Genomic DNA, 26831 nt, shown 5'->3' on the forward strand with positions numbered 1-26831 from the left:
ATCCTGGGTACCTTGATTGGTGCCACCTCTTGTCAAACCATTCCTTCAAAGAGAACATAAACCATGCACCTCCAGTCCTTGAAAGCTTCCAGTTACCTTGTCCTGTCACATTCGATGGTGTCTGCCATCAATTTGCAGGCAGCTCTTGGAGAACTTGTCAGATTATATTCTTTCCTTGCTCTAAACTAGCAACAAGACATTGTATAAACAAATACCCATTTAAATTTTGATTCCTCATTAGGAAAAGAAGAAAATTTCACTTTCTAAGTGGATTGGTACACCGGCAGACAATGAGCTCCAAGTGAGGATGTGTCCAAAGAAGCTGTTTGGTTTTTCATTCAAGAGAGGAAATTTTCAGTTGCACATAGCATACGAGTCATCAGGCTGGGATTAGAATTCTGTCAAGTGAGACTTTTTTTAAAGTGTGATAATGTGAGATGATGAAAATTAGTTTTAATGACCCAACATTACTGCAATACAGCATTTTGCTTAATATAGAGACAATTTGTGCTGCATCTGCAGATCATCAAAAATTCCTAGTGGTGTGAGTCAAATTTCTGATCTCTGTTCCCAAGAACATTCCCAGTGGATCGTGTCCTTCAGTTCAGCCAGTAAGCTGTTTTTATTTGTGCAGGTGTAAAAAAAAATGAATAGTAGAGATCATATCTTCAAAACAGAAATACAAAGCCTTAACAGCTACTCTGAGCCTGGTCACTTTGTCACATCCTGTATAAATTTGGCTTACCCGCAGGAAAAATGGGAATTTTCGACCATAGAAACCAACTCTGAAAAACTCTGGTTCTAAGCGCTGCTGTTCCATGATATTGTCATAATAGGTAGCTTCCATTTTCTGTGGATGAAAGAGATAGCTGCTATCAGACCCTTAAAGCTGCACTTAAAACATTAACATCTCAAGACTCATTAAAATATCACATTACTCTTTTACACACATTTTTTTATGAAAAGAACAAAGTAATTTTGTTAAATATAAAAATTATTAAGTAAACCAGTCTACATGGTGGAACAGACTAGACTTTACATTTTGGAAGATGACATTTTTCTTGGTTTATCTTATTTTAAATTAAACAGGTCTTGCATGTAATTTTCTTTGCATTGAGGAATTAATGGCAAAGCTGAGATTAAGATCCACATTGCCTGGCTCACAGTGTCCTATTCTTTCCTACAGATCAAAATCCATACCACTGCCTGGAAAATTACATCTAATTGGGTTTGCTTTAATTGAGTTGAGGGGCATGAAAAAGGATAAAACAAAATTAAATCTTCTACAGTTCTGTGCACCAGAAGCTTTAATGTGGAAGAAAAAGGTGGCTGGAAAAAGGAAAAGAACTTTTTTCTAGTTCCAATAACTAGTTTTGTGGCATTGTGCCAACACAGATCAAGAGTGGGATTTCCAGACCCTTTGGCAAACTGAACCTCAGCTGAAAGGCTGACAGGAATTTCACCAATGCAAAAGGTGGCTCTTTAAGGAGAAGAACCAGTTTGACACCATTGCTTCCACTGCAAAGAACCCTAACTTGCAATATTGCATCCCAGTTCGTGCTCAGCTCCCACAAACATCATCTCCTTTTCCAGAAAGGAGAAGGTCCCAAAGTCATTGCAGGAAGCATCAAGGAATGTGGTGGTGCTGTGAATGGCCCACAGAGTGCACAGCCAAGCTGGTCATGCGCTCTCTTTGGGGCCACTTTGGAAAAAACAGGTTCTTGAGAAGAGCAGTTTATCAGACCTTGTTAGACAGATATCTTCAGATAAAAATAAACTGGACTTTTTAGAAAGAAAATCATGTATATCTATACAGCATAAATCTCAAATATGGATACATGTATGCTACCCCACGGGACAGGAGGAGATGAACTATTTTAACATTCAGGAAGTTTCTAAATAACAACAGGAACTTCATCTTTTTTTTTGATAAAAGCATGACACTGCAAATGTGCCCTGATTTCCTCATGTTTAGTTGTACCAGAGAACCAGATCCTTGTAAACTGATAAGAATGCCATAAATATTTTCCTTCTTTATTCTTTCTCTCTTGTTCATCTTATCTCACTGAGGCACAAGCTGTCCTTGATTCTTTTGGAATTAAAATGAAATATGTATTAAAAACCAGGATATTTTTATGCAAAAATATATGTAAATATGCCATTACAATAGCAAGTCCAGCTCCTGTGTGTGTGCTGTCTCCATGTACTCACAGGCTTTTACTGCTACCAGACTTGGAAATTATTTCAGTGGACCTACAAACTCATCAATATGAATCAACAGCAAGGAGTCACACTGAATGCATGGAGCACTATAAGGAATGTGATTATTTTTTAAAATTCAGAATGCTCTGACAGGAGAGCAAAATGCTCTGGGGAATGATGTAAGAGTCTGCAAGGAGAGAGAATGCTGCCACTTACCCGGATCCAGCTGAGGCTCTGGTAATCATAGAGGCTCTCGTACTGGATGGCCAGTTCTCGGCACAGCGGGATGCCGAACTCCCAGCTCTGCGGGGCCAAAGCAAATCACACTCACAGCAAACACAATGCTACTGCCAACCCAGCTGAGAGCAATATGGAAACTCAATTCTGGGAATTCATTTGGTATGAAATGGCAGAGATTAGATGTGAAAATGCAATGCGATGAAACCATTTCCATTAAATAGCAGATCAATTCCTTCTAAAAGATGGGAACAGAGGCATATGTTCTGTGGAAATTACACACACATACTGCTTGTTCTGACAGTTCATTTATGAGACTGGGAACTTAGCTGGAGAAAGATAATAAAACTAATATTTTTTCTTCTTGCTAGACACCCCTTCAACCCACCCCCAACAGCTCCTTTGCTTCCTGCACTAAAACTCCTTGAAGTAGAGAGTTAGGGGTTGGCTCCCCAGCAAAGTGCTCCCCTTCCCAAGCTGTTCCTTCCCACTGAAAGCACAAACTGTCAGGCAGTGGGAACATTCCAATAAATAAAACATCCTCAGAACTGACCTGCATTACTGCAGTGATCAATATCCATATTCAGAAAGCCACACTCATTTCTTCAGCTCCCAGTGCCCCACAATAAATCTCTCCAAGCACACCATACTCATCATCCCAGAGGTCAGGAGGGAGACACCCACTTTGGGCACACCCACACTGAGACAAAGACTCTCCTGTTACCTCAAGTGGCCTTTTTGGAGAGATCATTTTACACTGAAATCTCCTCTTCCATCACCTTTTACCTGCACACACTGGAAACCTTTTGGGGGAGTGGCTGTTTCTTACCATGCTTATGGTAAAGGATTTAGAGCACCAAGGTCTCAGTTGAACCTTTACTGGATTAAGTTTTATTATGCATTACTGGGCTAATTTGCCAGTTGTTTTACTTGGGACCCTGCTGTAGTGAAAACAAAATTAATGTGTGAGTTAGACTATCACCTGAAGTTTTAAGAATATTAATAGCAATACTGTAAATTCTTGGTAACAGTCATTAACAGCAATTATGTAAAATATTACCACTTAATATGGAAACAGTTTTTCTGGTTACATGTACCTTCACATAAAAAACTGAATCTCTGCACTGTTTGATTTCATTTATGAGGCAGTTTACAGGGTTTCTCTTTAAGCCCACATTTGTAATATCTATTCTCTCCTTACTACCACTTCCTTATTACAGCTCTTTAGCTTCAGTAAATTACAAAAACTTCCATAAAAACTTGCTAAATAAAATATTGTACCAGAATCAATTTGGATATTCTGACAGTATTTGTAGTTTGGGAGAATGGGAGGCCTGAGATTTATTTAGATCAAAGCAGTAGATACAATAGGAAAGGAACTGAAAGACCAGTTTCTTTGCTACTCTGAATATTAGTAAGGTATTTGTGATCTCAAATTTACACGACTTTTGCTGTTGGTTGTCAAAGTCCATGACACACAAACTGATCCATTGAACTGAGATCAACCATAGTCAAGTGTTTGTATTTGCAAACTCAAACAGCATTGTATTTTTATGGTTGCAGAACATTCTTTACAGAGATACTATACATAGATTTTCAGTCCTCAGCTGATCTATGTTCACTTCTAAAACATCTGGCCAGGAATAAATGACTTTTTTTCCCTCAGAGAGTCCAAGCTGTCTTACTTCCAAATGGGATGCTGTGACTAAAGCCTGCCTAACTCTCTAATCTGTGTTCTGGACAGAAGCAGAAAGCTCACTTGCTGTTTTCCCTCTAGGTGATCTGAGGGATGCAACCTTTTCATGCTCCTTTTCTGATGTCAATTAAATTAACAACAGGTAACTACGTCTGATTCCTATATATACTACCTCTTGTACCTTGATACCATTCTGTCATCCTAACTCAGGCTTTCTATTTGTTTCAGTTTCCACACCAAGAAATTCCACTGTGCTACCTGAGTATTCTGCAGACACAAGATGAGATAGAGAAGTGAAGAAAAACAGCATACAGGTAACTTCCTATAGAGAAAATGGTTTGTAGATATTTGAAAGGAAAAGGATTGAATGGATATCCAAGTCACCAGAGGTTCACTTTTAAAATCTGTGATGCTAATGAGTAACATCTTCACAGTACATATAACTAATATGCAATTCCATGTGACATGCAAGTGACACTTCCTTCTTCAAATAACTTCCTGATGTCTCCACTGGTAATTTTCCTCATTAGTGTTTTCTGTTTTGCTGACTTCTGATGTGCTTGCATGTTGTGTATTACTTGAAAGCCACATTCAAAGGCTTTTATTACAGCTTTCTCCTGTGGCACCAGCAACTCTCAGCTGACTGCACACATGGGGGCACAGGTAGAGAGAATCAACCCTTCTGAATGCCAGCCTTTATTTACTTACATCCCAAGGTGCATTTCTTTTGGAAATGATTCCCATGAGGGTACATAAGAGAAATGATTTCAAGTGTTGGGTATGGAGCACATGATCAAAAACTAAGTGCTCGGGGAACACTGCTTTGGGTCTCTGTGCACACTTGGCTGCACTAAGGAGAGCAGAGCCTGCATTGCCATGGTGGGAGCTGGTCAGAATTGTCAGTTAATAAATCAAGCAGTGAACTGGATGGAAAAGGGTTGTGTAGTTTTTGAGCTATTGCTGTGCAGAAACGTGATCAGTTGGGTTCAAACTGTTCCATTCACGGATGTCTTCAACTAGAGAACTTTTGAATTTTAATGGTCAAAATTGTAACTGAGGGTTAAAAATATCTTCAATTTAAGTTATGTACTTGCACACACTGCCAGCTGAGCCACAAAACAATTCACAGCATAGCAGAAATCAGCAGGAAGGGACACATGACCAGTGAAGGCTAAAAGGGCTTGGGAACACCATGTTCATTCCCAGCACAGGGCTGCTGCTGATGCTGCTGAGGGTGGGAGTCAGTTCTGTACCCACTGCAGCATCCCAGGCCTGCCACAGGCTGTCCCACTGGCATGTCACAAGACACCCTTGTGGCTGGTTTTCCTCCCATTCTTGTCCTGAGAAAAATTTCCTATAAGCAAATGCAGAATTCTTACAACAGCCTTTACACTCTGCCTTGACACCCTCACTTGGTGGAAGAGGCTGGGAGCAGCATGAGAAATGGATCTCTGGAAATGCAACTGAAGGACAACAACAGATCCTGCTCTGCAGAACCTGAGGAAGGAGCATCTCAGGATAGAGCAGAAAGAAGCTGTCAGACACAAGTAGAGGGAAGCAGGTTCTTCCATTCCCTGAGCTGCTCCCTGTCACACAGCAAGTGCTGAAAAGGAGGATTTGGCTTCTCAGCATCTTTCACTTCCATAGTCTGAGTGACATATACACTGCTTAAATGGATTATTTAATCATTCAGCTACCATTTGTAATAAAGGAGGATTAAAACACAAATCAAAACCAAAAACGTCCAGTGGGGAGAAAACCTCAAGAGGTTAACACTCTATAATCTATTAGGAGTTTTATAGCCTAATTAGATCAGTCAATTTTTACTCTCCTCCACTGTGTATATGGATTCACTGTTGTTATCAAAAATAAAGGCTCACTTCTTTCCATAGTGCCTCTATCATCTTTGTCTAGTCAGACAGTACAGTACTGCAATATTTGCACAAACCAGTAATTTGTTTTTAAGTGCAGTCTGAAAACCCCATAAAACTTCTGAAATGAGAGAACCATATGCAGTGTTATCACAAAAAAGCAACTCTGGCAGACACACAGAAAAAAATCCTAATCACTTCCTCATAAATGGGCCATTTCTTCCTTCACACAGGAATCTGACTTCACTTCCTTTTGCAGGTTCTGTAGAAAATGTTTCTGCCATATGCAACTCCTATTACCAGGACTAGGAATGAATTATCTGGAATGGCAGCCCACAAGAACCAAGTCAGATTTGTATTTAATGCCACTGTCATTGCCATCACAGCAAAATCAACCCCAAGGCACACATACAGATGTTATCTCCCAAGAACATAAGCTGTAGGAATTTTCCTAGAGAAGGGAAAAATTTGAAAATACTCCAACAGATGCTGTCACTTTAAAGGTTCACCTCTGAAATGTTCCCAAAACACCATTACACAAGGGACTAAAACATCTACCTCTGCAGTAATTGAAAAAAAAAAATACAATTAACTGTAGAAAACCCATACTCTATATATGAAATTGAAATGGATTGATTTTTTTCTTGTGCAGTGGATGGAACTGCACTTCAATTGAAAATCACTTTAAAATAAGTGACACTGAAAGGACTTAAATCTTTTTCAATAGAGACCCCTATAGCATTTGCCTGCCATTTCCTTGTGTAGGTTAAGCACAAAGCAAGTTCTCGAGTGAGTCATAGCACAGCAGTTTGCATAGACAGCTACAAAATGCAATCCCACCCCCCAAAAGCTGAGGAACTGGCACTCTGCCACATCAGCTGATCCAAGGCTTGGTTTAAAAATGTTCTGGTGTTTGTCCTGTTGGCTTCCCTAACCCATTCCAAATGCCATACATAATGAAATACCTTTTCTCATCTGTTTTTTTGTCCAGAGAGCCAATTTGTCATGTTAGAAACCCTTTTGATGCAAATTTACTTCCAGACTACTGAACTGAGATGATGGCTTGCAAGACCTAAGTCAGTCAGGAAAAGGGAAGGAAGCTGCTGGGAAGAGAGAAGAAGTTGGCATACCTTCCCTTTGTTGAAGTAATGGATAATCTTACGGCACAGACCTTCCTTACGTTGCCACTCTGACTGAGATGGGTAATGCAGGAACTCTCTCAGAGGTCTGTCCTCCCACTGAAGCAACTCACAGTACAAAAGCAAAGTGAATGCAGCCTCTGTAGGAAAGGCAATTATGGAACACTGAATCAATGACAGCAAATATACACAGCCAATACTGAAAGGTCACAGACCTGCTTCTGACACAGTCTGCGATTCCTGATTTATAGTTTGTGAAAAAAATCTCAACTCCTAGAGGACTGTTAAATTATTCCATTACTTAAAACAGCAGCACACAATTTTTAGGTACAAATCTGTCAAGTTTCTTTTTACCAGCTACTTGATTTAAGTGCACAGTCAGATGTTCAGATTTGTAACTAGATTTGGGGCCTGCAGCTGTAAACAGAGCTTGGACAACACAGCATTAGAGTCCATACATGTTCCAAGTGCTCCCTCAGCACTGCAAGGCAAGGAAATATGACAAGTGATAATATAATGGTGGTTTTGCTAATCTTCCTCTAAATTTCATTCTGCTGTTGTGACTTTTTTTTTAATCCATCTTCTTCAAAGAACACTTTAATGCAAAATTTGAAGTGTAATGCAACGATCATGAGGCTGTGTGGGCATGAACAGACAGGATTTAACTTAAGGGAAGGAGCTGGGCTTCAGCTTCTTGTCTTCCCTACTGCCATAACTGATTCATGCAAATTCTTTCCAAAAGAATGAACCAGATATTATATAACATTGGGAGAGTTTAAAAAAATGTCATGAGGACACTGTGGAATGTCTCCCTCACCTGTGTAGTTCTCAGCCTGCAGGTGCATGTCACACAGCTTGTGGATATAGCGGATGTACATCTCCTCCTTGTTAATTTCAGATTTGTAGAAATTCTGTGAAAGAAAAACCAGAATTGTTACTCTTGAGACTCTCCCTTCATTCAAGCACTCAGCAGCACCTGTGCATGTGCAAAGTTATTGAAAAGAGAACACATCCTTAGTGGGAAAGAAAAATAATAATGCTTTTCACATTCACACTGATCTAACCCACTAATTTAATCATGGCATGATTTTTTTTTCCCAAAATGAAGGTAGTCAAAAGCTGAAAGAAGAGGTGAGAGAGGTTGTAGAACCTGTGTCACAAGGATATGCAGAACTCAGCTGGACACAGCCCTGAGGAGCCTGACCTATCTGGCCCTGCTTAAAGCAGCGAGTCAGACCAGAGGCCTCCAGAGGATCCTCACAATCCTCATCATTCTCTTCTGTCATTCCAGTGCTTGGATTCTGAAGCTACACTTGGCCTGACACAGATCTCTATCCCAGCCTTTTCCATCCCAGTTTCAACAAGATTGCAAAGTATCACAAAGAGGTAAAAACATCTTTACCATAAGGTTAACAGTGCAACCGATCTTCTTGTTTTCTGTTTCATCTCCTTTCATACAGTCCCTAAGAAAGCAGAGCAATGTTGAAACAAACATCTGCAAAAACAGTCCTTTTAAAATAAATTTGAAACTATCTTATCTTTCAGAGTTTCCTTGGATGACAAACAACAGATAATCATATACTCTATAGAGTTCCTCTAAGAAAAATTACCACATTGGGGCTTACATGATGTGAGAACTGAGTGTCCCCTTACAAGTTTGCATCTGCAAACAAGTACCTGAAATTACTGTTCCTTCACTTCTTGCAAGAATCTGAACAAATACCAGATAATAGTGGTCAAAAAGAATCCAAATGCAAGATCTACTACTCTTATTTATCCAGATGTAAACATTTAGTCCTAGTCAAAGGGCTGGCTTCCATAAATGCAGCTCTGCAGTGTGGTGTGGCACACAAGGATAAACCTGAGGGATTTAGACTAGATTTCTAACTTTTGCATAGGTAAGTTAAATCACAAAATTTATCTTTGGTTTCTGGAACATTTCCTATTTAAACAGTACAAGAGACTAAATTTTTAAAGCAGTGACACAGCAAACCACCTTGAGAACTACTACTGGACCCTAAGAAATACCTGTGTATTTCCAAATCCCAATGCCAGATTCCAGTTCCCTGTTTTGGGAATGACAAATCAACTGCAGATTGAAAATCACTTAGAAACTGGTATGTGTTTTCCAATTAAGCGTGGAAATGTGTATCTGTGTGTCAAAGCTGCCTTGCTGGCAGCTGTTTATCATTAAAAAATAAAAACCAGAAACCAAAAACACAGAAAACCCCCCACCCTGCCCCCAAAAAACCCGCAAGCAGCTCCCCTGCATTCCCTTTAAACGTGTCTCCAGTACCTGGTTGTGCACAGTAGTTGTTGAGCAGTTGTTGCCAGGAAAAAAACAGGAGATTGGATCAAGATGGTAGGGATAACAAAAAGAGCAAACTAAAAAGCACAGAAAAGGATTTGGGACTGCAGAACACCCAGCCCAGTCAGAGGGTTTCACCTCTAATGAGCAGCAGCAGAAGAAAAAACTATTTGAACTCTTGTCAGTAGGCTTAAAATAGAAATATCTGGGGCAGTTCTATATAGGTTCAAATTCTCTTTTATTAAGAAAACCCCGAGTGTGTGTGTATATATAAATCTAAACTTAAAATATTTCCTTCTAACTAAGTCAAAGCTCAGCTGCATTGACATAACAGTCTTGCAAACTTCAGTTTAAAACTAAACGAAGGCTGCCTAATTTCTAGTGAAATCTTGCTCATGAGCCACCACCAGCTGATGGGTCAGAGTTCCCAGATGGAAGTTCTCCAGCCCTGCAGGCCTGGATGAGGAATTCATTGGTTCAATGAGGCTTTGGGGATCACTCTCTCATTTAACATCTATTTTGCTGAATTAGGTGAGATCATTTCAGTGATAGAAGGAATTAATGTTTTAGCAACCTGAATAAACCTCAGTACAGGAATGAGCACACAAGAATGTGAATAAGGGCTCTAGAGATGAGGATCTGGGATGTTTGCTCAGACCCCAGCAGTGATGCATTGGCTTGCATGAATGCAGCTTGATAGTCAATAAAAATATTCCCTGTAGGAATTTGGTGCCATGTCTTGACAAACTTCTTATGCTTAGAACATGTTACTGCTGGTGCCAGATACCTGTAGTCGAGCAGACGCTCCATGAGACGAGTGACGGATGTGACAAAAGAGATCCCAGTCTCCCGCCAGGTTTCTTGCTCAATCTTCTCCAGCAAACTGTTTGGAGATGGAAAGCCAGCAGGTGAGGCTTCCAGGGAAATGGTACAGTGCATGCAGACTGATACAGACAACTTGGTTTCTCCCTCATAAGACAAATTCCAGAAGAATTAGCATCTTACCTGGGATAAGGCCCAAAGAGTTGGGTTCTACTCCAGGCAGCATGAAGTAAAGACAAGGAAATTACAGAATTGACAGGATAAGGAAAAATATCCTCACATTGCCATTTAACAGATATGAAAAAGAGCAACACTCATGGCATACTGGATTCCCACATTATTACCTGTAGCTTAAATACTGCTAGCAGCAGTCAGAAACTGAAAAGGAGTCCAAACCAATTGCAAATATTTCTTCTTTCCTCATGCCTCCATAAATTTTCTTCTCTAATCAGCAACCAACCAACCTCGAATCACATTGTATTTAAACTGGAAATAAAAGCAATCTGCTCCTGCCTAGCACAGACAGTACAGTGAGCACCCATCTCACACAGTTGTGAAAGCAGAAAGAAGGCTGGAATGAGAACAATGAACACTGTGTTTAAGAAGTGAAGAAAGAAAGCAAATGTACATGCCAGTTTCCCTGAAACTGGATTTCCAGTCAAATAATTTGTCTCTTCTAGGAAACAAATTCTGTTGGGAGTCACACCCTCCAAATCAGTACTGATTTGCAGCTGAGGGAACCAACTCCCTTTTCAGCAGTACAGTTGAGATGATAGAATTCAGGGTCAACTGGTTTTTTCACACAGCATTTACTAATTTGTGGATTTTTTTTTCTGCAAATTGTTTCCTCAGACAGCTCAGTGGCAAATATAAACTAACTGCTTGCTGGAATTCCAGGCTGTGTATCTTGGTAATGCATCCAGTCACTATCATCTAAAAATGAGTAAAAAGCTACAGCCCTTGAATTGTTTACATTTCAGGTAATGAATGTCTTCAACCAGAGCAAAGGCACACTATTCCTCTAGCCACATGAATTAAAAAAAAGAATAGAAATTTCCTTTCCTTTATCCCTGAAACAGACATACTTTATCTGTACACATAAGAGCCAAGACTTCCCAAGGCTGAATGTACACAAATCCAAACTGAATACATTTCCATACTTCCTGAGAATAAGCACATGGGATGGGCAGGCTTATCAAGCTTGAAATGAGTGAATGTGCAATTGCAAATTCAGAAATAGAATTATCAGTTCCAGCAAAACAAAGGTTTGTGCCTCAAACAGACTTGTCTGGAATACATGGCTAAAATTCTGTTGATGATCTCTCTGGCTCACTAGAGTATTAAATAATTTGGGTTAACTAATCTGGACTGTCTGAACTGTCAAGAGTTCAATATAATTCCTTCTGAAATAGGAACACTCAAAATGAAATTTGGAGACAGATCAGTAATCAAAGGTAGTGAAGTGTAAAGTCAGACATAAAATCTTCAAGTTTATCCTTCTGAATATGAATTGTTGGTGTGAAAGGAAGTGGAAATACAGTGTCACAATGGACTCTGGAGGAAGCAACTGGCAACTGTTGAGCCAACCAAAACTCGGCCTTCAAAAATAGGAGGAAAGAAAGGAAAATGTTGAGGAAAATTTCCTTTGCTCTAACAAGGCCTGACTCTGTAGATACTGCACTGACTCCCTAAACAGTCCTGAGACCAGATCTCACTCACTGCTATGGAAAGAGAAGGGCCCTGGCTCCTGCAGCAAATGAATTTTTGATAGGAGGATGATAACCAGTGCAGCTTTTTATTAGATGTCACAGAGAGAAGACAAAGAAGAATTTAGGTCTCTATATTACTTTCAGCACTAGCTTGCTGAGCCATTCCATGGAAACCTGCCAGGAAGCCCTTTCCTGCCGTCCCCAAAGATCTGAGGCTGCACAGATCAGTGCCTGACTCTTGCAATGGCCCTGCACAACACGAGGAGCATGAACTGGCAAAGCTTACAGCAGGCTGAAGAGTTCCCTGTAGTTCTCATCACCTTTTCCTTCGGACACCAGGCTGTCCAGCTTATCGATCAACTCGGCTTCCACCTGCAGGGAGAAGTGACCAAATCCATCACCCAGCCACACTTCCAGTGAGCCAGTACATCAGGTAAACTGGAGCCTGAACTACAACACAAGATCCAGCACCACTGTGCTGGCTCTGCTGGAGTAATTGATTTGTAATCATTTTAAGCCTCTCTATGATTATATGACACTTTTGCTTTTTCTTTCACTTGTATCAAGGGCCACACAGCATCATTATGTTTCTCTTAGAAAGATTTTGAATACATATTAATTCCCATCCTAATATCAAGTGTGATATCAGATATTCTTATAAAATCGATTTAAGTGCAGAAATTGATGTATGTAACATTAAACAAAACAATTTCATATAGTCAGAAATCTCGAAGAAGATAGTTTCACTACTAGTAGAGACAGAGGCTCCTAAGAGCTGAAACAATTCACAGAAATATGGCTTACTTTTATTTAAAGACAAGCACAGTTTGAGCTTCTCTATGTTTTTCAGCTGCCAAATTGCAAAGAAAGTAAAGATGGGACAGAAAAGCAAATCAGCCAATGGCACACAAATGGACTTGGTGCTCTTGCTAATGAAATCATTAAAGGGAGTCCTGATTTCATCCCTGAATCAGATTATCCAGCCTTGGTAATGTTATCCAGCCTTGCTGAAAAATGCTTGTTAAAACATGAACTACTGAAGAAAATTTAAAAAGGGCTTGAAAATGAATTTTCAGGGTTTTTATATTTTCTGTCAGACAACTGAATATTCAAAAGGTGAAGAGAAGCTCAGAATTAAAAAAATCCCTCCCTTTGTGATCCACATTGACAACAGAAATCAGTAATGCCTTTGTCCAGCTATCCAGCATTATACTGGAAAGCAAATAACTTCCTGGTTCTAGCAGATAATGTTAATGAGGTTTATTATCTCTTGGGGTATTTAACTATTTATTTAATCACTAATACAGATGATTATTTAATCTTTAACCTTAGAAAGGTACAATAAATGCTTCATAAAACAGTGTGGAAATTTGCTCCACAGGTAATTGAAATATTCTTGGAGCTGTAGTTTAAAATACATTAGTATACATTAGTATAAAAATTAAATGATGATTATGAAGAGTTCATCTTGATATAGAAAATGTAAATAGGCCCAGAAACTCGAAGGTGACTGTATGTGCTTATTACTGTAAATTCCAGAGAAAGACTGTTCTATTGTTATGCTAAAACAGGTGGAAAGAGGACTATGATCAAAATGCTACTGCAATAACAATAATAGTAAATAATAACAATTGCAGCAATCATGGGAGTAGAAGAGGAAGAAAAACAAGCTCCTGGTAATACTTTTCCACACAGTCTTTAATAGCTCAGGTTATGGGAAAGGTCTGCTATTCTCCTGGAATGATAGATTAGATCTGGCATTTTAATAACTGTGCAAATAATTAATCACATGAATTATGATAATTTAATGGTGATTTACTCCTTCAGAGTGCTTCTCTGCAGATACTGGCCCCCAGTATTGCCCCTGCACAATGACAATGAAACACTGTCATCTGAGAATCCAGACCAAACCCATCCTTCATTAACAATGCTCTGCACTTCAGGGATCTGGTTTGCAGTGGAAAATCTAAGCAATTCTCTGACCACGACTGGGAAACAGAATGATGAAGATTTCTCTCCCTGATTTGCAATCAGAGCTCACAGCAGGTGGAAACTGCAGAGCTCTTGTTGGACTTAACCCTTCCTGGAGAGCTGCTGCAATTTCTGAAAATAAAAACAGCCAGAAAGTCTGTTTCAAGGCATGGTATAATGATTTAATTATACAATACCACTTTCTAGCTGCAAATTGAAGACAGAGGAGACAGAGAGCACTATTTTCACAAAGACTGGCTAAATCTTTACATCCCCACTTTTGGTTCTCAGTCTGACCCATTTAATGGCTGACTAATAATCTAAATGAAACCACTGGGAGCAGTGATAGCCCAGCACTTACAAAATTCTTTTCCCCATCTGTGATGTGTGAGCACATCCCACCTCTTCCCCATGTTCATGGGAAATGCATTGGTTAAACCATCTTGGGGGTCTTGTGATAGTTTTATGAATTAGGTCTCAAATTTTCTATTTTATATCTATTTGCATGACATCTCACAGTCAGAAACAGATCAACAAATATAAACTCCTTGCTTCCAGCTGGACACTGCAGACAGACAGAGCAAGAAAAAGAAAGCTTGGGAAGTGCCCTCACCTGTTTGAAGTTGCCATTCTTTCTCTGCTCCCAGTCCATCATGTCATGGAAGATTGGGATCATGATATTCCGGACTTCTGGTTGTGGAACAAGTGTAACACCCAGAAAGGGGCCAATCATTCCCGGAATAAAGTGAATCTTATGCTCCCCTGTACAACACAAAACAATTGTAATTAAATAAAAGCCTTTGCTATCTGTCACAGAGAAAATAGGGAACCCTTGCAATAATGACATCTACACAGTAGTAAGCATGAGCATTATAAAAGCAAACATTCTTTTCCTGAAAAGGAAGGAAAAAAGTCAGTATTTGCTTTACACCATTTCTTGCAAAATCTCTAAAAGCATTTTTAATTTTACTGTGAAAGCCTTCAGCAAAAACTGTCAGTGCATTTTACTTACAAAGGAATTCAAACTGTCAAAAGTAACCCAACTAAAACATACTAGGGGAAAAGAGGCCAGGGGCACTTCTAATTCATGAAGATTTCGAAAGGGCTGGTGAGAACAATGGTATTTAATAGAGCACATTTAGATTTCAAGGAACTACAGAGCTCTTGGTTCCCACTGCTGTCTCCATTTCCCAACTGCCCTTGACTGGGACCAAGTAGATCTGTTCCAGAAGGGACCTGAGGCACTTTGCTGACAATCTCTACCTGATCTGAAACAGCACCCAGTGATAAATGTCTGCATCTACACATCTAAAACTGGCTTATCATTTCTCAGTTGAGTTTGTCCAGCATCATTTTCTGGGTATTGGATCTCTGTTACCTTGGAGGGCTTTCTATTCTCCACACAGATCCTTTGAACTGTGACCAGTTCTGGCTGTATCATTTAAGTTGTCCAAGACAAATCAGGCTTATTCAGTTTTCTTGCTTCTCTAGTCTTCCTGACCGTTTGAATTTTATCCCACTTGCCTTGGGTTTATATTTTTTTTGTTTTGTTGTTTCTTTTAGCTGTAGAAAGCAGGACTGAGCAAACAAATCCAAAATCAAGTGCACTTAAGGAAAACACTGTGACATTAATATGGTCCCTTTTACTCCAGATTCTGACATATTTTCTCAAAGATTACAAAATCTCCTTTACTCATAGCATTTTACAGGTAGCTCTCCTTCAGCTGATTATCAGCCTGGTACATTTGTGGTCTTTGTCTTTTTGAATAGCAACTCCTACCTATATTCCTACACATAAAATGTTTGTATTTGGCTTGGTGAATATTTTGCCACCACATTATTAACTTATCCAATCTGACTTGTGTCACTCCTTTGCTCTCTTAGTGATTCACCCCTTCTCATATCCTTGTATTTGTGAGCTCTATCAGCAAACATTTTGTTATTTTCCTCAAGAATACAGTGTAGAAGAGAGTTTTGGTGGGAGAAGTGCTTCTCTTCAGAGAAACAAAGGATTCTGTGATGCCACAAAACATAAAAAAATTAAAAATCTGACAGAAACAGAGTTTTCCTTTGGCTTTGGTTGTCATGTGAGAGAAGGAGAGGCTTACCCAGGTTCTGCCACATGCTGAAGAGCTCATAGGCCATCATCACCCTCATATCACCGTACCTGAGAGAGAACACAGACACAGCTGCCCAGGGAACAAAAACTTGTAAGGCAGTGATGTGAAAAAATAATCAAATGGTTTAAAAAAAATAAATTCACATTTATGTCAATGTAAGAATATCAAACAACTTGACTAACCACTGATTGCTGTATTGGGAGATCTAGTTATTAATTTCCCAGGCATTTCCACATCCCAGGTTTCATAATAAATCACAGAGACATATGGTAGGAAAATAAGGCTCTTTTTTGAGGTGATAACCCAACAAAACATATCCTTACTTATCCAGAATCTTCTTCCTCTTAGGTGGTGTAGCATTTTCTAGTTGGAGACTCGGCTGGTTTATAAACAAAACTGCCAGGCTGAAATAAGAGTTCCACACCTGTGACAAGGGAAGGAATTTTGTAACATTACACTCCAAGAGTAAGTTTTAAAGAAGTGGAGAAAGACAAAGACTCCTTTTTGTAATCAAGGGATAACTTCATCAATATGTCTCTTACCATGGAGATACAAATTAACTCTTAAGGGTACAAATGGATTGTTTAAACCCTGGTAGGAACTGAAATTAAAGCAACCCACAAAAGCAGTGCCACTGGGTTTTCCTCTTTGCACCAGAGCTCAAGAATTAATATACTTGGTGACATCAGCAAACTTAAATTGTTTTTCTGTAGGTTGAACAGATTTTATCTGTCAAGAATTCTCAGAGATCAAATTATATCATGAATGAGACCCCCATAATTTGGTCTGTTTTCCCAAAGAGATGAGGTTTTTGCCAGCTTGCTGTGTGCCCCTGTCCCTAGGTGCATGTCTGGCAGCTCTTCCTTACTACCACGAACTTGCTGCCCATCTCAAGTTACATCAGACATGGGGACAACACTCCCTAGGATTGTGTTCCTCCAGGTTTTGTGTCATCAGCCAGAGACACCTCTGGGAGAGGAAGTTCATGAATTCCCCAGCTTCAGCAAAAGCATTGCCTGAGTTTACATTGCACTATCCATCAGTCTGGAAGACAGCACACTCCATTAGCCCCATGCTTATGGAATTACTTGTTTCCTTTATGAGGGACTCAATTTTCCTGATTTGATCTCACACTGTATCTGTTCTACTTCCCATCAATTCCACAGCAGATTCCATTCCTGTACTTTATCAGTTAGGTCATCTTCCTGACAGACACTCTAATAAATGCTGCAAATGTCATCAGCTAATGCAGAGGGCAGCTCCTGTTCCTTTGCTACTGCTGGTTTGAAAAGATGTCAGAACATTTTCTGAATCAATTCTTACTTTAAAATCGAAGTCCGTTTCTGTGAAATTCTTATGCAGGGCAGAAGACAAGTACTGAACTGTTGTAACTATGATACTGCAGCCAAAAGGAAAGAAAAGAAAACAAAAAGAGAACATTTGAATGTGGAATACAATGCATTACAGTGGTTGGTGGTGCTGGTTTTACAACAGGTACAGAGAAGAGCATTCTTTGTGTAATCTCTGTGATATTTACACACAAGTCACCGTTTTATGCTTTAATGAGCAATTTGTACTAATTAATACAAGATTATGAACTTTCACTATAATTTTAACTTTAAGAATTTACACGGGAGCATTTAAAATCCTGTCTATTTTGCATGGCTGAGCCATATGACCACCAGGGAAATGGAATAATACACTCCTTTTCCTCCTGTTCTAAGCAGAAAGATTTTTTTCCCCAGAGGAGAGTAACTCAAAAAGTTTGAGCTGTCCTTGTTCTTGTCTATACAATGGTCCTTTATCCTACTGTCATTCAAGTCAAGATATTTGCAAGTATTTTGCCAGTTTTTGATTCTGTGTTATTTTTTTGTCAGTGGCTACATACACCTTAGTAAAAGGCAATTAAGGCATGTGATAGATTCAGGAATTAATACATGGCATGTAGATAAGGCAACAGTAGTATCAAAAGAAGAGCACATCTCTGATTCACATGCAAGCAATACTCCAGTAGCACTGCTAAACATAATTGTCAGCTTAAAGCTTTGTGGCAAAATTATGCCCAAGGGAACAGGTGGCCTGCAGCATCTGAGGGAGCTACTGTTTCAGGTGGATTTCTTTTTTCTTACACAACTTCATTGAATCTTTACACTTGAATTACTGAAATCCACTTCTTTCACTTCTCATTAGCAGGGTGGACTCACAGAGCATGCAGCTCAGCTGAGCAGGCAGCCTTTAAGAGCATTTCCATGGTGTTTCCTCAGAGTGGGAATGCTCCAGCTGTCAGTCAGTGGGAATTCCACCACTAGCTTAGCCAAGGGAACTAGTGAATAATTCCAGCCACCCTGTGTTTAACACTGCTGCTGAGCCAAAGAGCACAGTACTTACCCAGCAGAAGCAAGAAACTGAGATAAAGTGGAGCATTAAAATGGCAAATGGCAACTGAATTGAGAAAGAACTCTTTGTGTAATGCTTTGGTGTCATGGCTGGGGTTTGCTCCCCCTTTTCCAAAATACCTGAGAGCCTCTCCTTGCTCAGCTAAGGAGGGATGTTCATGGGAAAAACCAGATGCTCAGTGCAGGGATCCCCTGACAAGGGAGGGAGAGGCCCATTAGCACCCCTTGATGTGGGAGCTGGGCTTGCCCTGTGGGCCTGCCCTTGCTCCTCAGCCCCTCACCCTCAGGGCAGCTCCTTCAGCTCTGCTTTTAACTCCTGGATCTGACAATACTGGTGGAGTTTAACAAACCCATGAACACACAGGTTTGGTCCAGAGTGTTAGAACACCACCAGAATGAGGGTGATTACTCCTGAATTCCTGTCTTGAGTTCCTCAGTCTGAGGAAAAACACTGTCCCCAGGCTGCCACAGAATAACAACACTTTACATCTGCTCCTCTACTTACTTGCTGGTGAGCAGCCTCATCACCATCCAGTCTCGAGGAAAGACACTCATCTTCATCAGGTTCCGAAACACACAGAAAATCTTCAGGAGGAACTCCTGGCACACAGTGAAAAAGAAGTAAAACTCAACAGTGATACATGTGAATCTATTTTCTTGATTGTAAGAAAGACAATTAAGCTAAGTGTGCTCTACTTAAGCTTTGTGTTGCAAAGCCATTCGCCTGGAAACCTGGAAGCAACATACATTGGAATATGGCTCTATTCCTTTTGTTTGCATCTGATACACAGCTTCTAGCTTCTTTAAAATCTTCACTTCCACAGGGAGAGGAAAATCTTCTCTATGTGCATAATTGTATCTGACTTCTCATATTATCACCCAGAGTTCCAGTGTCGTTTTGCAGCTATTTTCAAATATACTGGACTCATAATCACTTTTTTATGCATTCATTTTATTAATTTATCTGTCCAAATTTCTTTGGACTTATGTCACAGTTTGAGAACTAACCACACCCCCAAGCCCAATAAAACTCCTACACAGGTTTTCTAAAATAGTAACAGAAAACCCCATTTCTGGCAACAAAGAGCAGCAAGAGACACATTCAGCTGAATGGCTGCTTTCCAAAAAAAAGCCCCAAACCTGAAGACATTTCTGGTTTTTGACTACCTGCACCTCCATGTCTGTACAGAACAGAGAAGATCAAACATGACAAATTGTTGGCCTTGCAAACTATGATTTTGTTGTTTTGTTTTCCTTCCAGACAAAATCAAAATAACAGAGAAATTGGTAGAGCAGGAATTCTTCAAAACCATACTACCATTATGCCTTAATGGTATTAATGTGATTAATATCCTGGTGGAACTGAGCTCAGAGTAAAGCATTAGAAGCTCCTTGCCTTTTGGCCTCATTTTGCCCAAAGTGTAACAGTGGTAAGTGAATAAAATGCCTTTCCATGCCAGAAAAAGTATTGGAAATATTGGTAACAGCCATATTTGATGGGAAAAAAAAGAGTAATATATAAAATCTTCAGCCTTTGTGGCACTCTTGGAACATATACTCAGATTATCAGAGATGCAACAGCTCTTTTGGGCATAAAGACAAATTTTAGTTCAATGACCTCTCCACAAATCTGACATAAGAACTTCAGTTTAGATGCCTTTCAAAATATCTATTAAAATGTATTATGAATTAATTTACCAAATCATTTTCCTGTGAGGAATTTGAAAGTTACCAGAAAGGCAGAAATCTCAGATAACTATCAACCTGAGATACACTGAACCCTGCAACGTAAAGATAAGAATTTTATCATCCCAAATTCATCTCCCTGATTTATTCAGCTTCTCTGTATGCACACAAAATATTCAAAAGCTGAAAGTCTATCCAGAAAGGACTTCTCACTGCTTCTCCATTTCATTTAAGGTTACAGAACTTCCTGCCACATTACATTGTTCTTATTGTGCATATTTAAGTGCCATGCTAAACAAAACTGTTTTATCTAAAAGCTTGTCTTTATTTATAGGATTAATCTGCTTTTTAAACAAGCTGTTGCTGGAGATACTCCTCTTCCCCATCGGAGTTGAGGTAAGAAGTTCTGCTGGTGTGAAATATGAGATGTGCCATTCAAAATGTCAGAGGTCTGTGCCCTCACCAAGCCCTGCTGTTCATGGAGAGCCATAATTTAAGCTGATGTTCACAAAGAAGCATGCAGCAAGTGGAGTGGTAAGGTTACAGCTTTCCCAAAAAAGATTTCATCTGCTAGAGACGTTTGTAACCCCCAAATGGCTTGAAATTGTCTTCTGGCATAAAATCAATACCCTTTGTAAGAAAGCTCCAGTGCATACTGAACATGTAGTAAAATGCTATACAACAACTGACTTCACATTCACCAGACTAAAACAACCCTGTTTCTCTGCCTATGTTTTATATGGAACAATTACAATAGCCTTTATGTCCAACAACATCCATCCTGGGACTTTATTTGCTGTTATAATGTGGTGCCCTGTGGTTTTAAAAGTGTTTTTGCAACATTACACCAATGATTCTAAAAGTGAAAGGAGGGTCCCTGAAGGGAGTGCCAGTGGATGGGAATGATTAACAGGGCAAGTGATGCTGGAGGGATTCCCCTCTGCCCTCCCATTCTGAGGGAATCACCCTACAAACATCACATCTTTTTGTACCTTCAGTTCATCCTTGCTTTGGAAGTTGTCCAGTAAGTGCTGGAAGTGAGTGTCTGACATCTGACGAAGCAAAGATAAAAGGCAGGAGACATATTCTCCCTGTTGACCAAACGAGAAACTCTTTCATTCAGACAATCTGAAATTTCATAGATACAAAGCTTAACCCAGGGGAAGGTATAAAGGGAGGGGTCTGAAATGGCCCCAATGCCTATGAGGGGACAGCTGACATGCACAGAGATTGAAAGTACTGCAGGTTAACAGTTCCTGAGTTAATACAGGGATAAACCTCCAGGAGGCTCCTCCACAGATGCCGGTTTGAAAGGTCTTTTAATCAAAGTTGTAGTCTAATCAAAAATAATTTAAAATTATTAATACAGACATTAACAAATCACCCTCCAAGCATGCAGGTTTTGACAATACCTTTTTCAGGTACTTAATATACAGTGTCTGTCAGAGGTGTGACTGCAGCTCATGCCAACAGACCAGCAATTGTTTGAACTAAGTGACTCCGACCAGTAAAGCAGTGACAGCTTGGGATCAGGCTGGGTTACAGAAGGTGTCTGGAAGCTGTAAATATATGGCTTATTAGTGTTCACCGAGTTCTGTGCTGTGAAATCTCCAGTACTGACAGGACTGCAGTCAGATTTCCTGAGCATAGTCTGGGTAAGCCTACATGAGCTACAATTACATTTCTGTAATTCTGCAAAGCAGATGCATCCTAACCAGTTACCACAGCATCCCAAAGTGTTTTCCAAAGAGGAGCTCCCCCATTTTACAAATCTGAAAGCAAAGCACAGAGAAGTTATGCAATCTGTCCAACAGAACAAGCAAAGTGGTGCCAAAAACATCAGGACCGGGTCTGTTGACTGCCAGTCCCCTGCACAACACTATTTTTTTTCTGTAACAGAGAAAATGCATTGGAAAATGCACAAATCTAAGCCATATCTAATAAGAACCCACATATCACTGTGCTGTGAAATGTAAATTGAGGAACAAATACAAGGGGCTGTGCTTTCAATTTTATTGTTTTTCTAAATGGCTCAAACATCTACCCAGAAGCTTTGACATGGGTTGTTGCAATAAACTTTCCAGGGCTGAACTTCACTAGGAAGAAGGATGTGCTCTTCTGTGTGGGCTGGCATGTGGTAAACAGCAGTAAGTCAAATGGCAGCAGTAAAAGGAAACAGAGATATTACTGGGCATTTGCAAGCCAGTGCCTTTCTTGTGCTGTATCAAAGAACATCTCGTTATCTGAGCTAACAAGGAAAGATCCAACCTTCTCTCTTGTGTGAGAAGTGCACCTTAGTGCTCATCTGCCCCCAGCAGCACTGCTGAGGTTTCAGCCATTTGCTGAAAAAATGAGTCTAAAAAAAGGATGTTCTGAACAGCAGCTTAACATCCTACATTGTGCAAAAGCTGCATTAGAGTCTGACAAACAAAAATAGGCTAGAATAGAAAAGGGCAGAAATCCAGGGAAAAAAAAGGCTGAAAAGCAAAATTCTATTCTTTTTCTTCTCTTCCACTGCATGTCAAAGAAAAATTTCTTCCCTGTGGCTAAGGCTGGCAGCCTGGGTAAAGTGGTGGCTTCTCCCACCATGCTCAACAGCTCACTTGGCTTAGCATCTCTTAATTTCTTTTGAAAAAGTGTTTCATTTGCATGAAATAATCAATAACCCTGGACAGAAGCTCCCCAGGGTGTTAAGCAAAAGGATTTAACCACAGAGCGCTGTGATATTCTCAGTTTTGGGGATCACAGACGGATACTCATTACAGCCCTTGGTGATACCACCTTAGGAGTGAAACCCCAGGCAGCTCCCCAGTAGCTCAAGTCTTAAGCAGTAACTCTCAATCACAGCTGCAAAGACAAACAAGAAAATAATCTGGAAATCCATTAAAGCTTCCTGAGCTCCACTGCTTCCTGCAGCCCTCACTAGTGCAGGGAGAAAGGAATGGGTTTGTGGCTTATTAAGGGAAAGAGACAAAGCCCTGGGCATTCATGCAGCAGAGATGATGATGAGGTGCCAGTAGTGGTGAGGGACTGAACCAGAGGTTAGAGAAGCAGGAAATAGAAACTGATTGTTAGTTACTAACAGTGATTTCTGCTGTGCACTGCGGGCAGCGCTGCCCTCTTACCGCCTCCTGAGACTGCGATTTACTCATGATTGTGAGCAGAGTTTGTAACAGCACGTCCAGGAGGCTCTCCACCATCATCTCAACCTCCTCCACGACATCTCCCTCCTACAGCAAGTGGTGAGCAAACAGACAGTTAGAAACTGGTGAGATGGAACTGGTAAAGACAGGCTCGGTGGGACAGAGAGCTCTGTAACAGGCTCATGGGAGAACAATCAAATTCCTCATGGTACCAGATCCTGTTGTTCTGTCAGTGTGTGTGTTACCTTGACAGTCTCTGATGGAAACATTCAGGGTCACAGCCATAAAGGTTAGTCTATAATCAAAGGTCTAGAACACAACAGGAGCAAATTATATTCAGGAATCTTTACTCCATGGCAGTACTATTTTAGCTTATTTCCATGATACCTTTCATCTCATTCCTTTCACACAAACCCATGACTTTTAATTGGAAATACACATTGGTATGAATTATATTTAGCACCGTGAGCTTCCTCCTTTAGTCAGGTGGGGAAATGTCACCACCCCCTCTTTGTGAGCATTGCTTTACAAAATCTAGTTGCCATTTGAGATCAGAGTATTATGACCATCAAATCTAGGTGTTGAAACTCAGCAACGATTTCCAAAAGTAAGTGGGATTTCATTGATTGGATAATTTTAGAGTATATTTTAATGCAAACCACAAAGTGCTAGTTACTGTCTCTTGCAGAACTACGAGTCCTTGAGCTGTGTAGAACTTTTAAACTCCACTGACATCTAGGTTCTGGGCTTGCATGAAGAAAATTAAACAGTGTCAAAGCTGGTGAGGGTGTATGTGATTCCCCCTCCTAACAGCAAGAACACTGTGTAATCAAGATGCTCTGAGTCACACACAGAGCCAGACCCTCATTTCAGATGTTCTCCTGCTGACAGCACAATCTTGTTTTTAAAAGGTTCTTTGAAAAACTTGTATTAACCTATAAAAATGTCTCACTCTTCATTTTACTAACTCAGGGGTCCAAATAAAAAATTAAAATCAAGTAGCAGATTTACCAAAGAACTGGTCTTGATTATGGAGAAGATACTACTGAGAATCCCAGAGCAGATAAGCAGCTCCTTCTGCTGTCGTAGGTGAAGGTGAATGTGGTGAAGGACTACAGGCAGCAGGATGCGCCGGGACTCTGAATGAAGGAAAAAAGTTTCAAATGTAAGGAAAGAAAATATTTACAAACAATTACAGTGAATGGTTTAAACAAAATCCTTACCTTGTACTGAGTACAATAATTAAAGTGCACTAATTGAAGTCCTCTCTACAGGAAAGAGAAACCCAGTGGAGCTTTCTATCTTCCACTTCGCCTTCATAATTTCATTCAGATCTTTATGTATGAAATACACCCACAATCTTCACCCATTTTCCACAGAGTTCTTAAAGACTTTTTAAAATTCTGTTTTTAAAGTATATGTAAGCAGTAAGTCTATTTAGGTAAAATTTTAAGAATTTAAAGAGTTACTAAAATGTTGAGCTAAAGTTATAGCAGAAAGATTAAAGATACTTTAAAGAAATGTGGTGGGTTTCTAACACAACTATCCCCCCTGATTCTCAGGCATAAGCTGGCTGGAAAGGAACTTTTCTTCCTGTCCATGATAAGAGCAATGCTATGTTGGATTTATAAACATTTCCTACCACAGCGAAACTTATAAACTACTTGTGTTGAATGGAGTTAAGAGAGTTACAGAATCTTCTGAGCTGGGACACACAAGGCTCATGGAAGCCAACTCTGAAGTGAAAGCCCTTGTGAAAAGAGGGATCAAACCCACACTGTTGGCTTTATTAGCACCCTGCTCCAACTGAGCACATGAATACATTCATCAGCAATGCTGCCAAGAGAAATAATTACCGACATTATTGGCATTCAGCAGGGAATTATTTGCAACAAAGCCACTGCAAAAGCTCCCAAGGTGCTGCTGCCCTCAGTGAGCAGCGGCCCCGAGCCCCGGCTCACCTGAGAAGGAGAAGAGGCGGCTGTCGACCGTGCGGGCGATGGACTGGAGCTTCACCACGTCCATGGACTGGCCGATGTGCACCGTGCTGGGCATGCTGCCCAGCGTGCCCCGCACAAACTCCGCCACCTCCTGCACCGTGAACATCTGCAGCAGCTCGTCAAAGATGGCAGGGAAGGAGTTCAGCAGGGCAGCCTGCGGATACAGGAGGGAGCTCGCATTTCCTGACCTGCAGCTCAGTGCAGCGAGGTGGGAACAACAGCAACGCTGAACGAAGGGTCTGCACAAAGCTACTACAGACTGCTATGGCTGCTGGTCATGGTTTGTGGGACCTGGAGCTCACAGTGAACAAGTCACATGCAGCACACAGAAAAATCAAGTGCTGCTGCAACAGTAAATCTTAGGATATGTTGCATACATAGATAGAGCTGCAAAAAGCTCTATTTTAGGATATAAAAGAAAAAAGCAAAAAGCTGTATTTTAGGATACAGCTTATAAAACAGAAAAAAAATTGAGATCTCAGAGAACAGAAGATAGTCCATTTTTTGTTGCTTTACTTTTTTCAGTTAATACAATGCTTGCTTCTGATTAGAGAGTTCTATACCAATTGTTTGTACTAAGTGACTATCTAAGACAGTTAAAACTCTTCAAAAAATATCCTGAAGTGAAGAACCTACTGACAGACCCTTAACCAGCTCTGCCATGTGACATTCCAGGATTTCTGCAGCAGGGGTGGGGTGTGAGTCCACGTGAAAGAGGCACCACATCATGCAAGTGTGCATGTGATTCTGGCAGTAGCAGATATTTCCAGTAAGCTGGAGCTATCCTTGAAAGTGCTTCTTAATGTGCAGAAATGGTGTCAGCACAACAGCAACAAAAACCTCTTCATGTCTTATTTCCTATTTTTCAATTATTTTTTTCACAAGAGTAAAAAATTCCAAGCTCAAGTTCTGCACACTCGGTGTTCTATCAAACAACTGCCACCACTTCTAATGTTTTAAAATTCTTCCCTTCCTCTACATCCTACCCAAGCTCCACACCTGCTTCCTCATAACTATTTAAATTCCTAGATGCTTGCTTTCTTGAACCAGCCTTGCCTCCACTCCGTCCTTCCTGCCATTCCCACCTCCCTTCCCTGAAGCTCTCCACACAAACCCCAGCGTGATTTCCTGCACAAGTTCAGATTTACCAGTCTTCACTGCAAATCTCTGTTCAGCTTTGCCCTTCGAGTCTCACCACTGTCAGTATTTCCTTTTCCTCAGAGATTTTTTTGTTTTCTCATTGCATTTACATTTCTGTATCTCTTCCATACTGACATGACTCTCCTAATCCATATAATTCCAGCCTACTTCTTTGGCAAGACTTTTTTTCCTTCAACAGTGAAATATGTTTAATAGTATTCAAGCAAAATCAAGTTATTTTTACAACTAACATGGTAGAGCTCATTAAATTATTCCAAATATAAATTCATCTGCTTCTTCCACTTATTCTCTCTCAAAATCTTATTTTCTTACAATCAACTCAGATTACACAAACTCCCACAAGGCCAACTGGGTGCTGTCACCTAATTAT

At 40.2% G+C, this 26831-nt stretch overlaps 1 protein-coding gene across 1 annotated transcript in view; it reads right to left on the reverse strand.

Annotated features, from left to right (window-relative positions):
- Positions 1-26831, reverse strand: part of DOCK3 (dedicator of cytokinesis 3) — a 181659-nt gene that overhangs the window by 26184 nt on the left and 128644 nt on the right. Inside the window, exons 24-39 of the mRNA XM_033517541.1 lie at positions 25262-25454; positions 24312-24439; positions 23241-23387; positions 21150-21248; positions 18977-19071; positions 17399-17474; positions 16399-16499; positions 16064-16122; positions 14569-14717; positions 12271-12356; positions 10241-10336; positions 8548-8608; positions 7963-8056; positions 7137-7285; positions 2419-2505; positions 746-850 (exon numbers count right to left, since the gene is read on the reverse strand). Coding sequence (XP_033373432.1) covers positions 746-850; positions 2419-2505; positions 7137-7285; positions 7963-8056; positions 8548-8608; positions 10241-10336; positions 12271-12356; positions 14569-14717; positions 16064-16122; positions 16399-16499; positions 17399-17474; positions 18977-19071; positions 21150-21248; positions 23241-23387; positions 24312-24439; positions 25262-25454 — 1725 coding nt within the window. The remainder of the gene's footprint in view (positions 1-745; positions 851-2418; positions 2506-7136; positions 7286-7962; positions 8057-8547; positions 8609-10240; positions 10337-12270; positions 12357-14568; positions 14718-16063; positions 16123-16398; positions 16500-17398; positions 17475-18976; positions 19072-21149; positions 21249-23240; positions 23388-24311; positions 24440-25261; positions 25455-26831) is intronic.

This window comes from Parus major, chromosome 12 (assembly GCF_001522545.3).
Source record: "Parus major isolate Abel chromosome 12, Parus_major1.1, whole genome shotgun sequence".
NCBI classification, from domain to species: Eukaryota; Metazoa; Chordata; class Aves; order Passeriformes; family Paridae; genus Parus; species Parus major.